Consider the following 16188-nt stretch of genomic DNA (forward strand, 5'->3'; position numbering starts at 1 on the left):
GCTAGTGATATATTATAAAAATATATAACTGCATTCCAGCCATTACCCAAGACGCACAACTTTTAGAGACCATTTAACAAGGTGACCATGTGCCAAAGTACTATCAGTTTCAATTCAGATTTTGATTAGGAGAAACTGGAAATTCTGAATTTGCATTCCGGTTATTCAGCAACATTACGACCATTATATGGAAAATATATATTATAGACATTCAGATTCTACTGTAATATAGTAAATGATATTCCCATCCAGGCTAATCTCCAGCTATTAACTTGTCAAGGCCTTATAAATGAACAAAAGGTATGCCTCAAATGGTAATGAATTTGCACTGCACAACATCCAAATTACATTAAGAATGGTGCAAACAACTCTTTAGGGATATAAACCATTAAAAAAATGTGTGCAGTGATGCTCTTGGAAACACAAGAGGCTACATAAAATTACTTCAATGATATCTCATTAGTTAAGCAATCGAAGACCATAAAACAGTGTAAGTTTATGCTGTTGCATGTAACTGTAAAGTGAAAATACATATAGGCCAATACTCTTATGGAAAATAAAGTCTGACTCCTGGGTTGAAGTCAAGAAGAAAAAGGGAAAGCTCAACTCACATCACACTGGAACGGTTTCTCTCCAGTATGGGTTCTCATGTGCTCATCCAGACCCCGCTTCTGACTGAAAGCCTTGTTGCACTCAGAGCACTGGTATGGCTTTTCCTGTATGCAATGACAACAGTGAGTGAAAGTGAGTTTACACAGAGCACAAGGCATTAAGTGGAATTCCATGCTGGATGGTGCAAGTTTTATATTCTCTCTAAGGGATTGCAGTCAGTGAAAACAACAGAAAACGAGTTTCAAATGATTAAGTGAAAGCTGGGAAAGCTGTGGCCTGACAGTTTCCACTTCAACACCCATTATGAATTAATTATCTGTTTTAGTCTTTCAAACACAGCAGTTCTGGGGGTCTGTTTTTCATAATGTGAAAGGTACAAAAACAAAATCCCAATGTACTTTCCTTTCCCCTCTATGAAAGGTTAAAGCATAAAGACAAGTGAGTTATCTATTAGACTCTCAGGATTTCCATCCATGTTTTTCTGGAGAGTAGGTAGTGGGAGGGGGGGGGAACCCTCTTAAAAAGTTGGTGACAGAAGACTAATCACTTATTCATCACAAGATCTCCCAATAAAATACAGAATCACCAACTCAGCTGTATTGTCACTGGAACGATCAGTTAGTGGCTACTGTAGCCCACGATTATTTGTAACAGTTGCAATAATCTAATGGGATTAAATCATTTCAAGAACATATATCAAGAACTGCTTATATAGCGATTTTCTTCTTCCAAACCCTTTACAACCTTCCCAAACTTAACTTAATCAAAGACCTTATATGGGAAGACATAAATCCTTCTTCATTAACAGTAGTCCAAAAGCATGACAGAAAAAATAAGTGACTGAATGAATAAAAATAGCACTGCACTTACAGTCAATGGTCATTTTTAATGCTTTAAATACACAAAGGGCCTTTCAAAGTCAACTTACTGCTAGTCATTCACTTTCATGCGAGGTTTTTGTTTGGCCCAAAATTTCATATTGTTTCAATTTCAAAATTTGTGCATTTATTTGAGAAAACAAAACTATCAGATTTTGTTTTCTGGATTAAAACAACAATAAAGTAAATGATAAAACATCAGTAAGTGGGAAGTGAATACAAATTCTATGTAACCCAGTAATACAAAGTCATTGATGTGACTTCATAGCTGAAGTTGTGCGATATGCAAAGTGGCATTTAAAGAGTAGGAAAAGTCACTTAAACACTACTCAAGTATTCAGTCTCTGACAAACTCAAAGTTTGACTGGGGACACTTTCTAGGCCTCATTCATCACGCTGTTACTCCAGTTGTACAGTTCCACAGAAATCAGTGGCAGAAAGCTATTGTAATGGAGTACAGAATCAGGCCTTCTATATTAAGAGATTGGGGGTGACGTTTTGGTCCCATTGAAATCAATGGGAGTTTTGCTATTGAGTTCTATAGGAGTAGGATTTCACCCTATTTGGTTTAAGTGAGTCATTTCTGGAAAGTTACCAAGGTATTTTATGAGACTCTTGGTTTATCTTTTGTTTATACTTTAACAGCTATGTTACAATGACCCATCTACACTACAACTGTAACAGAATCAGGAGATCTGATTACAACATGGTTGTTACACAAGCATCCAGGATGACTGCTCTGCCTACAGTCCCTCTGTGCAGCTGCTGTTTAAGGTTAAAAGAGATATGGTGGGTCTTGTGCTGGCCCACAACATCAAGCACGGAATTTGTCCTTAAAGAGCATTGAAGAAACATGTTAAAGACCTGTCACTTTAAACGTTTAAATAGCCTAGTGAGAAAAGGTAGAGTAGTTCTGACATAAGCCTGTTCTGCAATGTTTTCTTTGTCCCCTGAGAATCATCTGTGGTTAAAATGCATTGTTTTGGAAGAACAACAAGAATTCAGTGACAATTTGAAAACTATGTAATGAAGCTTTGCCTCTTTTTAAAAACAACTCCAAAAAAATCAGAGTGTAGTATTGGTACTTAATTAAAAAATAGAGATTATCAAAATATATCCAATGGATACACTTTTTTCCTGAAATAAAATGGCAAATTCGCCACATTTTCTCAATCCTTTATCATGCAGTCTTGCAGTGTCTCAGGAGCTTATGGTCTTTGCGCATGCGTCCACAAACAAACACATCTGTTCTCCCCTCCAAAAAACCAAAACAATACACAGACCTAAACAGACGTCTTCCCTCACATCAATACACAGACCTAAATAGACATCTTCCCTCACATAAGTACACTGAGATAAATGTATATTTATATAGCACATGGCATTTATTTAGGAACTTACACTGAATTTTAAAACTAAGTACAACTATTTAAAAAGTAAATGGAGTCCAGGAGAATAAATCAGCCTGCTTAGCAATCTGTACGTGTGCCCAGAGGGAGTGTGAAACTACTAATGCTATAAGTAATGTAAGTGCCTGTGCAGTTCATAGAGATTTAGATAATGTTTCTGTCCAAATATTTTCCAGAGTGGAGACTGGCAGCTAAGGAGGAGAAAGTGTTGTAGAGTTTGGTTTAACAAATCATACAGCATTAGTTCATTTTGGGAGATACACTCAGACCCAGGGAAGTGAGGGAAAGAATCAATCCTCCAAGCTTAGGTGATGGAGTCACAGGGGTAACTGAAGCCCCTCCAGCTGTTGAATCCCTACCTCTAGTATGCAGGCAATAGATGGCTTATTTGTATAGTGTATTCCGGCCAGGTGCTGAGCAGTCTGGCCCCAACCAGCAAAGCACCAGAGTACATGCTTAACTTCAAGCATGTAACAAGTTTTACACTTACTGAGAAATACTTCTCCAGGATTTTAATATTCAAATCACATAAATTAAGAGAGAAAACAAATCACAATGTGGCATACAGCACAAATCCTGCTAGTAGCTCAGTCTGTGCAACCAGTGACTAGATTCTGATGGATGTGTGTGCTGTGCAGGATAGAGCTTTCACACATAGTGTATGTGGTTTGTGGCTTTTTAAAATCATTATCTTACTTTTGTGGCTTGCATGATTTTTCAACATACAAGAAAACATACCCATTTCCTCACAAACAATGAACTTGAAAAAAAAATGTCTGTCCAGTCTGAAGCTCTTACGTCAATGGGAATTTTGCCGGACTTAGTAGAGACTTCACAGACTAGGTCCTGTAATTTTGGGGGAAGCTTATGGATAAACCATATGAAAAGCAGGTTTCCATAACACACCCTTAATTGGTTTTGCATTGTGGTTAATGGAAACCACATTTTCTGTAAACTCTCTGAAAATGAATTCCTCCATAGAAAACTCAAAACAAAACACAGTAAACAGTCTATACATCTGTGTGGCCTATAAATGCTCCATGGCAATCACTGATGTGCCAAAACATTCCTTAGTGTAAATTCTACCTGCTTTACTTGTTGCCTCTCTGTCCGTGCAAGAAACCTACCTAGTTCCCAGTCAGTGGAGTGTTGATGCCATCACAGCTTCTCCTGCCCATTTTACAGGTGCTCAAGGGCAATAGGAGTGGCTGGGCTGTTTGGGGGAGAAAAGGGCAAGAACTTCTCTAGGAAATTAGGGCTCCACACCCAGGCGACATAGCAATGGGATGAACTCACAACCATAAAAAGCAACAAAGAGTCCTTTCGGCACCTTAAAGACTAACAGATGTATTGGAGCATAAGCTTTTGTGGGTGAATGCCCACTTCATCAGACGCATGTAATGGAAATTTCCAGAGGCAGTTATAAATATGCAGGCAAGAATCAGTCTGGAGATAACGAGGTTAGTTCAATCAGGGAGGATGAGGCCCTCTTCTAGCAGTTGAGGTGTGAACACCAAGGGAGGAGAAACTGCTTTTGTAGTTGGCAAGCCATTCACAGTCTTTGTTTAATCCTGAGCTGATGGTGTCAAATTTGCAAAGAAACTGAAGCTCAGCAGTTTCTCTTTGAAGTCTGGTCCTGAAGTTTTTTTTGCTGTAAGATGGCTACCTTTACATCTGCTATTGTGTGTCCAGGGAGATTGAAGTGTTCTCCTACAGGTTTTTGTATATTGCCATTCCTAATATCTGACTTGTGTCCATTTATCCTTTTATGTAGGGACTGTCCAGTTTGGCCGATGTACATAGCAGAGGGGCATTGCTGGCACATGATGGCATATATTACATTGGTGGACGTGCAGATGAATGAACCAATGATGTTGTAGCTGATCTGGTTAGGTCCTGTGATGGTGTCGCTGGTGTAGATATGTGGGCAGAGTTGGCATCGAGGTTCGTTGCACGGATTGGTTCCTGAGTAAGAGTTGTTATGGTGCCGTGTGTGGCTGCTGGTGAGAATATGCTTAAGGTTGGAGGGTTGTCTGTGGGCAAGGACTGGCCTGCCTTCTAAGATCAGCTACAACATCACTGGTTCATTCACCTGCACGTCCAGCAACGTTATATACGCCATCGTGTGCCAGCAATGCCACTCTGCTATGTACATCGGCCAAACTAGACAGTCCCTACGTAAAAGGATAAATGGACACAAGACCCAAAAAGGTCCGGTCTCTTGGCCTCCTAATTTTTGGGGATGGAACTAGAATGCCCTTGCTTTTCCTTCTCATTGGCCACCGACACAACCAATGACCCAGGGGGTGGGTCAGTGTATAAGTATTTGAAACCCCTGGTGGGGGAAGAAATACATTTTATTAGCCCTCTTGGAAGTGGGTGCGACTGAGGACGGGGTTTGCCAGAGGGCTTTGGCAATCTTTAGGACCCCTTCGTGCACTAGAAGCGCGACATATGCAGGGGTGGGTATGGAGTGCACATTGAACAAAGTGTCTGATTGCTCCGCCATCAATTCTGCCTCTAGGCCTAAGTTAGTGGCCACCCTTTGTAACAGGGCTTGGTGCTCCTTAAAGTCATCTGGTGGGCTAGCGCAGAAGGACCCCGTCACAGCCTCGTCTGGAGACGAGGACTGAACCACTGGGAGACGGCCCAGGGCATCATTCCCCGCAGGGGAAGGGGGCCTCAGGGTGGGCACCTGTCCCTCCACCTCAGTGTCAGCTAACGCTTTGTGCACCGAGCCCAAGCCCAGTGCCATCAGTGCTGTTTGGAGTCTGTCTGATGTGGCGACCGACGATTGGTGAGACAGGCATTGGCATAACCAGCACTGCCGAGGTTGATGTAACCTCAGGAGCCTAGATGCTACGATGCGGTCTCAGAGAGGGGCTGAACTCCCTCCCTGTGCCAGAGGAACCCTCCTCCAGTGAACAGGGCAGGGCGGTTGACGCCTGAGTCTGGCAGCTAACCGTCACCATGGGTGACCTGTGCCTCAAATAGTCAGACCAGTGCTGGGAGTAGGGGGAGCAGCACCGTGCTGGGGAGCGTCTAGGTGACGGTGATCATCGGTGTGGAGAGGGTCGGCGTGAAGATGACCAGTGCCAACTATACAGCGACTGACGATTCCCTCTGGGTGAGGCCCAGTATGAGGGTGGAGACCGGGAGCACGGTGCTGGTGCTCTGTGGCGGTGAACTGGTGACATGGGCTGATGCGGAGACTGGGAGCACAGCGATAAATGGCTCTGCCTCAGCTCTGTAGACCGGCAGCATTCACTCACCTTCTGGGAGGCTTTCACGGCTGGCTTGCCCTTGTAGGGAGCCTTTGCCAGGTCCATCGCTGCACGCAGTGCTGGCTGCAGTGGGAGAGTCCTCTGCTCTCTGGGAACTGGGAAGGCATTGACTCTGCCATCAGTCTGGATCCCCTACTGCTTCCCAAAGTCGGTGGATCCCTTAGGGGGGTAGGAGGTCCCCTCGGGGATGTGCCACCTTGCAGCTCTGGTGTGGACAGGCGGCCCAAACAGGGTCCTTTACCCAATGCCCCTTGGTCTATCTTGCTTGGTGCTAGGTCCCGCTTCTTAGGCTTCTTCTTGGGCACTAACGAAGGGGGATCGGTGCCGGGCAGAGCCCAGTGCCAGGGGCGAGCTACGCACCGAGGCCAAAGTGCTGGCGTTGCGTCCGGCCAGGCCAGCTCCGAGGCTGGGCAAAGAGCGGTCTTCCTGTGGCGGACCCTCAAGTGAATGTCGTATTCTTTCTGTGTCCTAGGATGAAACTTCTCACAGATGCAACACTTTTTTTTTTTTTAACGTGGGATCCCCCTGGCACTTCAGACAGCTGCCATGCCACGCATAGGCCTGTTACAGTCAGCGAAGGGTGTAAAACTCGGAGACGGGGCATCCCCTAACTGACTAACTACAGTACTTCACAGCTAACTAACTAACTAACTAACCTACAATAAACAGAACTATTTACAGCTGGAACATGAAGTCGAAAGGGAAAGAACTGCTGATCACTTGCAAGGCAAGGGAGAAAGGCACTCAGACCAACCACTTTTGGCGGTAAGAAGGAACTGAGAGGGCACAGAACTGGCGGTACCTGATATGCTGACCCATTAGTGCGGAACTCGAGGGGCAGCCACAGCTGACCCTACAGATACCACTAAGGCAAAAGTCTCCGACAACTGTGTATGTGGACACACACACACACACACACACACACACACACACAGACACACACACACACAGAATGGAACTGACATGAGCAAGCACTTGAAGAACAACTTTTCTGTCTTGGAGGATGACCTCACATTATAAATAACTGCTTTTTCAAAACAAAACCAATCACACTATAGAAAAAAAACCTAACCAAGTTTCTATTACAAGAAACTGATACTTGGAGAAGAGAAAATTTGTAATGTGGAGAAAGAAGATAGTGCCTGATGCAACCTCCCCTCTAGAAAATCTGCAGGAAAAAATAAAGATTAAAAACTAGCAACAAGTTGGACAGAAAATAAGTGTCATTGGAAAGAACAATGGAGACAGTGAAGAAATTAAAAGAAAGATGGAAAGATTTAGAGCATAAAGCAAAGGAAAACATTGCTAACTATTAACAAACAGAAGGTCACTGGGAAGATAACAAATCGGACTTCACTTGAGTCTAGGATTGCTAGCTTTATAAATCCAGATTGTCTAAACGCTGCATGATCCCAAGCTACAGCAACAATGGCAGCAAAGTTATGTATTTTTGTACTGATTAGATAAATAAGAGATGAGACAGTCACAATGTAATTAACATCAAAGTGATTTAGTATTACACGTTTCAAGTATATAGGCATAAATAGAAACATCTATGGTAAAAAACCAGGATTTAAAACCTTTCTTCTTCCAAAACATAAAGAGGCCAATGGGAGCCCGATTGGAGGCTCGGCCTTTTCTGAAAAAACAGGTAGAGGCCTAGCTATGGGATTTAGCAGTCTAACTTTAGGCTCCTGTTTTTGAAAATCTTGGCCTTATAAAAGTAAACACTTAGAGACATTTAGTATTTGAACTGATAGATCTGATAGACAGATGCCTCAAGATTGCTGGTCTCAAAATTGCAAATCTTCTTTGTCTTTGAATTAAGGAATCATGGGTCATGACCCTGACTTCTAAGCAACTGCATTAATGTCTTTTATTAGATTACAGCTCAAAGCTGTGCATGAATACCTAAAACTACCTCCCTTATGTCATATTTATCAAATAGATACAATATGTGTGTCCAGTCTCTTACAACCATGATGGATGAAAATGCACAAAATTAGAAATATTTGCTGATATGGGTGCTTATGTCTTTCTTACAGAAAACATATACCATATACAAATTAACATATATGGTTGCTTGTTCTTGCATTTTGATGGTAAAACTACCAAGCTAATACCTATTGTGTTGTTTAGGTAATAAACAAGTAAAGCATGGCTGTGGTTTTGTGTGAATGTCTCCAAATAATTTTCTAAATCCTCCTAGGAACTTGGAATTGTTTAGCAAAATGAACATTAAAATATTAGCTCTTCAGTAAAGACAAGAAAGTGATGCTAGATTGATGCTTGTTTTTCCAGAAACCCTCTCAAAACTCAAATAAATTAGACTGAGATAAGAATACATTTCATACACAAGGTGGCAAGTACAATTCACATAAGCAGCATATAAACCATACCAGAGATATCTAGGACCTAATCTTTCTAGTTACATTGATTTCAAACCAGTGTCTCTCCATTGACTTCAGCAGTTAATCCTGATCACCACCAACTCCCAAACCTCTCTCTACACTCACTTCCCCATCCACCACATGCACCCCTTTCTTGTATAGGCCACACATGCCCAGGTTCGCACATCTGTGCCAACTGAGTGTAAAATGGCTGTACAAAGACACAAACCACAATTTAAAGCCAAATCTCCACTTTTCTAAACCTTGTGCAGTAAAATTGCTCACACTAATGTAATTTAGACCAGTGTAAGGGTATAAAGTTGTCAAGGCCAGGGGCAAAACAGTATGTGGTTAGGTAAAAGTAAGTTTGATTCTGGGTTCCAATACATTTATGTAAGATGTGGCTGGTTAGAGAGACAAAGTTGGCGAGGTAATACCTTTTTTTGGACCAACTTCTGTTGGAGAGAGAGAGAAAGCTTTCAAGCTTACACAGAGTTCTTCTTCAGGTCTGGGAAACTAACTCAAAGTGTCACTTGCTGAATACAGGATCTTAACAGAATGCTTAGCATAAGTAGTTAACACATATTTCAAGAGGCCACAGTGAAGTGGCCCGTTAATACCCCTCCAGTCATAAGGAGGCAAGGAAAGAGGATGGGGGACAGCAGTTGGGAAGGTTGTTAGTGGATAACAGATTGTTGTAGTAAGTCATAAATCCATTCAGGCCATGGTTTTTAGTGTCTACCAGAGTTATGAATTTAAGCTCCCATGATTCTCTTTTGAAAGTGTTGTTTCTTTGAGGATGAGGGCTGATAGGTCAGATGAGTGATTGCTTTATGAAAAGTGTTCACCCACCTGTGACATGATGTTTTTGTCTTATCATTTTCCTGTGCATAGTCTTTGGCTGGTTTCACCCACCTAGTTGCTACTGGGGCACTTAGTGCTCCGGATGGAGGTACACCACATGTTGTGATGAGGTAACATGTTGTAGGATCCATGGATCTTGAAAGGTGTTTCGTGGTGGATGTTAATCATTGTAGCAGTGGAGATATGTCTGCAGGTTTTCCATCTGTTGTTCTGGCAGGGTCTGGTTCCACTTTGAGTTGGTGTGTCCTGGTCTGTGGGGAGCTTGCTTCTGATTATGAGCTTGGAGAGGCTGGTGGGTTATTTGAAGGCCAGAAGAGGGGGTTCAGGGATGATTTTTTTTTTCAGAGTGTGATCCCCATCTAGTATGGGTTGTAGTTGTTTGATGATATGTGGGTGGTGTAAGCCTGAGCCTCAATCATCTCCAAAGTCCTGTGCAAATGTGGTGTACAGTTGTGCTTTTGCAAAAACGCATATTCACTCACAATGGAAGAAACACATTTAGAGAAAAAACTATGAGCCTGGGCTTTATGAAAGTGATTGTATTTTTAAAAAAAAAAAAATCAATTTTGTGATAGAGCAGCCTTTAAATAGTATGTTCTGATTTTTTTTTAATGCTTTATTATTAAACAAAGGCATTTTCTTTTCCCTTGTTGGTAAAACACCCTGAGCTGCCTGTATGAGATACTATCTGCATTCAAAGATGTATTTAATAATGTGTAAATTATCATAATAAAACAGCTAACAGCAAACTACTTCACAGTTAAGCAGACAATGAATGAATAAGCAATGAAAATCTTACAGAGTCCTGAGAAGGTCTAGAAACCCCCTGTAGACATTACCAGATGATGCAGAGTGGCATGGTTATTGGGTAGTTCTTTACAAGAAAATCTATTAGTTTAGCAGCTGTGGCAACAGACTTTTGAACCTCTGTGGATTCCAGTGGCAGTGACAGGGTGTTTTTGTTTTTATTTTTTAACAAGTAAAAAGGGACTAAGGATAATTTTACTACCAATCAAATGGTAACACAGAATGCATTTGTCTATTTTTTTTTTAAGGACCAACTTTCCTTTTAATGAAGGATTTGAGGGAGAGAGGGGGTAAAGGCAGAATCATGTCTGCTGCAACAAGGGCCGCTTATCAAGCTGATTTTTATACAGTTACATTTTAGTCTTACAGAAGGTATTAAACTGATTTATGTCTCAAAAAAACATTGGCAATATTTTGTTAGGTCCCCTCCACCAGCGTAACATCCCCTGTTGAGAAGAGAGGATAAGTCACCTAGATCACAGATGGTATGGAGTTAATGAGGTCAAGTTTTGTACTAACATGAAAAATCTGAAAGAACTAAAAATGTCTTTTCAACCATTGGAGATTGCTTAGAAATCAGAGCAAATGTCTCCTTCACAGACAGAGGTCTATTTAAAGTGTCCAACATGTATACAATTATCAGTGTAATGTTTATTCAGGAAATAGGCACTTGGATCAAATACGGATAGGAGTTCCTAATGCTTGGACTGGCCAGACAGAAATATTAAGCTTTTGCGATTTAAATTATTCTAAGATTCATAGACAAGAGAACATTAGATTATGAATAGCATGTTTTCTACTATTAAATTAATAATAGTATCTGCTGCTGCCAAAATTTAGCAGGAGAAATCTATCTTTCAATTTACGTGTACTGTATTGTGTATGTAATAAAGCTGACTGAAAAATTTCCATTTAACAAGTATTCGATGGAACATGGTTTTTATAGCAAAACAGACATTTTCACAAAACATGTCGGTTTTTATTCTATTTTTTTTATTCACAATTGAAAACCAAAAACGTTTTGGGGTTTTCAGTAACTGAAATGTGAAATTTTTCAGTTTTAAACAAAAAACTGAACATTTAAAAAGAATATTTGATAAAAATGAAAAAAAATTAATGTTGACATTTTTCTCACAAAAAAAAAAATCCTGACCAGCTCTAGTATATACAGTAGCTTGGTTTTATTATCATCACATTCACTTCTTGTATTTCACAGTATCTCTGCCTGTTTATGGCAATCCACTGCAAAGAAGTTCTATATAACCTGAAATAATTTCTGTCCCTGAGATTCAGTGAAAAGAGGCTTTATTTAAACAATCATGACAAAAGGTGAACAGATGTTGATCTATCCTTAAAAGAAGAGCAACACCTACTTCAAAATATATTTTCCCTCTACTTGGGAAAAAAGTCATCAGTCAACTCCAGAAAATAAAAGGTGTGAAAATGTAGGCCCTGTGATATTCATACCTTCTATCTCCTGTAGGCAAACAAAGAGATTTCACATACAGCAACCACAGTTCTTGCAAAAGCATCATCTTCAAGAGGACAGATGTTTGGGAACTCACTCATGTCTCGCCAATGGGAAAATATAAACAGAAAAAACAGTTACCTACCTTTTGTAACTGTTGTTCTTTTAGACATGTTGCTCATGTCCATTCCAAGCTAGGTGTGTGCGCACCCATGCACACGGCTACTGGAGATTTTTCTCTTAGTGGTATCTGTAGGGCCGGTCCTAGCATTTCCTGCAGTCCTGCGCTTATGCACTGGTATAAAGGGGCACTGACAGCCCCCCACCCTCTCAGTTCCTTCTTGCTGGCAACTCTGACAGAGGGGTAGGAGTGCAGGGCATGAGCAACACATCTTGAAGAACAACAGTTACGAAAGGTAGCCAGCCATCAACATCATCATCTTCATCATGATGACTCCATGCTAGGTGACTCCCAAGCAGTATCCCCGAAGGTAGACTCAGTTCACAGACATGCAGTCTGTAACATGAAGCTGGCATCATCCCAAGCCTGCTGTGTAATGGCATAGTGGGAGGTGAAGGTATGAATCAAAGACCAAGTAGCAGTTCTGCAAATGTCCTGAATTGGAACCTGAGCAAGGAAGGCCACTGATGAAGCCTATGCCCTCATGGAATGGGCGTTCATGATCGTCAGGGGTGGCACCTTAACCTGCTTGGAGCAGAACCTGATGTAGGTGGTTATCCAAGACAAGATTCTCTGGGATGAGACCACCAGACCTTTCCATCTGCTACCACTACAAAGAGCTGTGTCGACTTGTGAAAAGATTTAGTTCTTTCGAAGTAGAAGGCCAGGACCCGCCTAACATCCAAGGTATGCAGCCGGCGCTTGTCGGGTCTTATGAGGCTTAGGAAAGAAGACTGGTAGAAAGATGTTCTGATTAGTGGAACTGTGACACAACCTTTGGTAAGAAAGCTGGGTGGGGGCACAGCAGTATATAGTCCTTGTAGAACATCGTATAAGGAGGTTCTGATGGCAATATTTTAATCTCGGAGACCCTTTTGGTCAAAGTGATCGCCACCAGAAAGAAAACTTTCCACAAGAGAAGCAGCAGAGAACAGGAAGCCAGCACCTCGAAGAGGAGACCAGTGAGTCTCGTCAGCACCAGGTTCAAGTCCCAGTGGGGGACCGGGTTGCAAACTTGCAGGTAGAGCTTCTCCAATACTTTCAAGAACCTGATCGCCACCTCATGGGAGAAGACTGATCTACCACGCCCTGAAGGATGGAAGGCAGAGGTGGCCTTTAATTGACAAAAGATGCTTTAGGTGGATTAGATAGTCTAAGATGAATTGTAGTGATGAACAGGAGGGAGAAAGGCCATTCCTGTTATGCCTCTTGGTGAACAGGTCCAACTGGGGAGTCCCCCACCTCTGGAAGATGTCACTGATCACTTCCAGGTGGAGGGACCACTCATGGCAATAGGAAAAGGACCTGCTGAGTTGATCCGTCAGTGTATTCCAGTTCTCTGGAAGGAGTGATACCTCAAGACGAACTGCATGTTGGACTAGAATTTCCACACCTGTAGCACCTCCTGACATAGAGCCAAGGAGTAAGCTAATCCTTGTTTGTTGATATAGAACACCGAGGCCGTATTGTCTGTGAGAACCCACACAGCCTTACCTGACAGATAAGGAAGAAACACCTGGCAGACCAAGTGAATCACCCTGAGTTCTCTGCCAAATGAGAGCACTGGAGATAGCCCTTCCCACATTGTCCTGCCAATAAAATGCAACTCTGATTTGGAGGGAATTCCTCAATGGGGAGTTTATTTAGCCTCCATGCTCATTCATGGCTTGAACCTGTTTGCACTGAAGTCAGTAATAAAACTCCAAATGAATTAAATGTTACAGAGAGAGAGAGAGAAAAAAAAACCTCAGTCTTAGCCTCTAAACTAAAGCTACCAAAGGCAGTATCAAATGTGGTGGCCTAAATGTGAAAAACTAGTTGGCCTCATTAGCAATCTTCTGCATCAGCAATCCTCTGCCTGGTCATTGTCTAATAATTAGACAGGCCAAAAAAGTCAAATTTTGGTAAATAAAGTTAGGCACCTAAATAACTGGCTTGATTTGCAGAAGTGCTTGAACCTGTTCTTGCATTCATTCAATGGGAGAATCCTGAAAACCAAGCCACTTGTTTAGTGGCCCTCAACATTGATTTAGATGCCTAACTTCAGGAACCTACGAAGGTAACAGAATGAAACATAACACATTATACTGTAATGTCTCTCTGAATCCTTAACATTATAGTCAGCAGTATTCAAACAACTAGTAATTAGATGTAAAACGAATGGCAAAAGTAATACATCTCATTGTTATCTTTTCTAAGGGCATATATATATCATCACTTGTATTTTTTATATATATATATATAAAATACAAGTGATGAAACAGCATTTGGGGGTGCCCTTCTCTTCTTTCTGTTTTCCATTATTGCCATGTACAATCTGGAACTTAATATAATAAGAGTGTTTTTAAAAAAAAGTGAAAAAGCTGATTCAACACAATGATGGCTTTGGAGTACACATATATGGTTACATTTAATATTCAAAAATGTTTTTGAGTAAAATGCAGTAAGCTATTTCTTCTCAACAATTAAGCTTTGGGCCCTGCAGTAAGCAGCATCATGGTATATACTGTACATGATTTTGGAACAAACCCAAAACCTACTTCACTGGGTAGGTAGGTAGGTAGAACATGATATCTCCTCAAAGCTAATACGATTTGTAAGCTCACTACATCAAGAACTTCTACGCATTCCCCTTTCACAATTCTTTGGGTGCTTCTATTTTTCCTTTTAAAAAATATAGTAGCTTTTATTAAAACAAATCCACACTTACATAAAATTTTAATGTCAAGTTTGCCGGTATTTTCTCCTCTTTTCATTGTTGGAAGAGGTTTTGACTGCTCTTCTGTCTTTCCCTTCCTGTTTACTCCAGCATTAGAACCGACACCTAGGGCCACCCACAGTGTGCACTATTTAGCAGCTGCCAGGTCTAAATCAAACTCTGCAATGATTTTTCCGGCAGCCTTTCTTGTTCTCTGGATGGTTTGCAACCTAGTCCCACTGGTGAAGTGCATGACTTGTTGTTGCATTTAGTAGACTTTACAGTTTTCCATTTCAAAGGCTTAAGTAAAGCATTGTTTTCATTAGAACCATGTATAAGGCTTCTGAATAATAGTGCTAAATGATTTTTTTTTAATTCCACATTTCTGTGCTTAGCTAATGCAAAAATACTTGACAGATGACTCTTTAGACTTTTAGCTATCCCTATCCTTAGAGCTCATGAAAATAATTGTGTGGCAATATGTGAGAGAAACAACTATACTATAAAAATCAGTTTGAAGGTGGGGTGGAAGGTGAAGAAGGAATGGCCCATAAATCACAGACTGAAATTTGTAATCGTTTGCGATATGACTAAAGTTAAATTAGAATATTAGAGATGATGTAACAGAATTTAGACCCTTCAGTCTTTTATAGTGAATTTTGTGTACTAAATTAAACCTAGAACTCTGTTAAGCCACCTAACCCAAAAAGTAACTCCAAGAAATGTTGCCACTTAAGAATGTTTATTGGTTTATTTATTCTATTTTTATTAAAATATTTAAGAATTACTGGAAATGCAAATCTAAATTTTGATTTTTGGCCTATTCTGCTTTTCCTTAAGAGCTATACATTGCCTTTAAAAGAGTAATTGTTCACGATCTTGTCTTTTTATTTTTCATTTGTGGGATGTCTTCCACATCTCTTAATATTTTTCAGTTTGCTAGAAACAAAGGAAAATGAATGTATCTTATACTTTTATCTAAACTCTTAAATGTGCTTTTACTTAAAAGTCTGAAAGGATATCATTAAAGGATAAAGCTAATCATAGCTAAGCAAAACTCACTCAAAATGTCAAATATTTTTGGGGTTTTATTTCATGTGAGGCTGAAGATTGCTCAGTTTTTCAGGGAACCCAAATCCTCAACCTGTATCTGTGCATACATAGGGTCTAATCAATTTTGACTTCAGTGGGCTTTGGATCAAATCCACTAAGACCAAAGGCAAGCTGAAACACAGCCTTGTGGAGAATCCATGCAATGGGACTCTGTCATATGTTTCCACAAGGAACTTTGTAAGGAATAGAGAGAAGTGGCCATGCTGGGGGCATGAACAGTGAGAGAACACATTGAACAAATCCATAAGGAGGAAACCTGATGTTGAAATCGAGCAATTAGACTGGTCACCCTATTCCCAGGAGAACCTAATCAGAGACAGATCACATGAACAGAAATATTTTTCTTCCTTCAGCCCTGCTGTATTTCAACTAATTTTCAGTGCAGCAAAGCCTTTAGACTCAGGTTTTGCTCCATAGCACTGTGGAAACATAAGAGAAATTTCTTTATAGAGAGGAATTTATAGAAGGCAGCAACAAAAATGGC

At 40.8% G+C, this 16188-nt stretch overlaps 1 protein-coding gene across 5 annotated transcripts in view; it reads right to left on the reverse strand.

Moving 5' to 3' along the window:
* PRDM5 (PR/SET domain 5) overlaps nucleotides 1–16188 on the reverse strand; it is a 142961-nt gene that overhangs the window by 15288 nt on the left and 111485 nt on the right. For all 5 annotated transcript variants that reach the window (XM_045019971.1, XM_045019970.1, XM_045019972.1 and 2 more), the window contains one exon: nucleotides 612–716. In XM_045019971.1, coding sequence (XP_044875906.1) covers nucleotides 612–716 — 105 coding nt within the window. The remainder of the gene's footprint in view (nucleotides 1–611; nucleotides 717–16188) is intronic.

The sequence above is a fragment of the Mauremys mutica genome, chromosome 5, assembly GCF_020497125.1.
Source record: "Mauremys mutica isolate MM-2020 ecotype Southern chromosome 5, ASM2049712v1, whole genome shotgun sequence".
Lineage (NCBI taxonomy): Eukaryota > Metazoa > Chordata > Testudines > Geoemydidae > Mauremys > Mauremys mutica.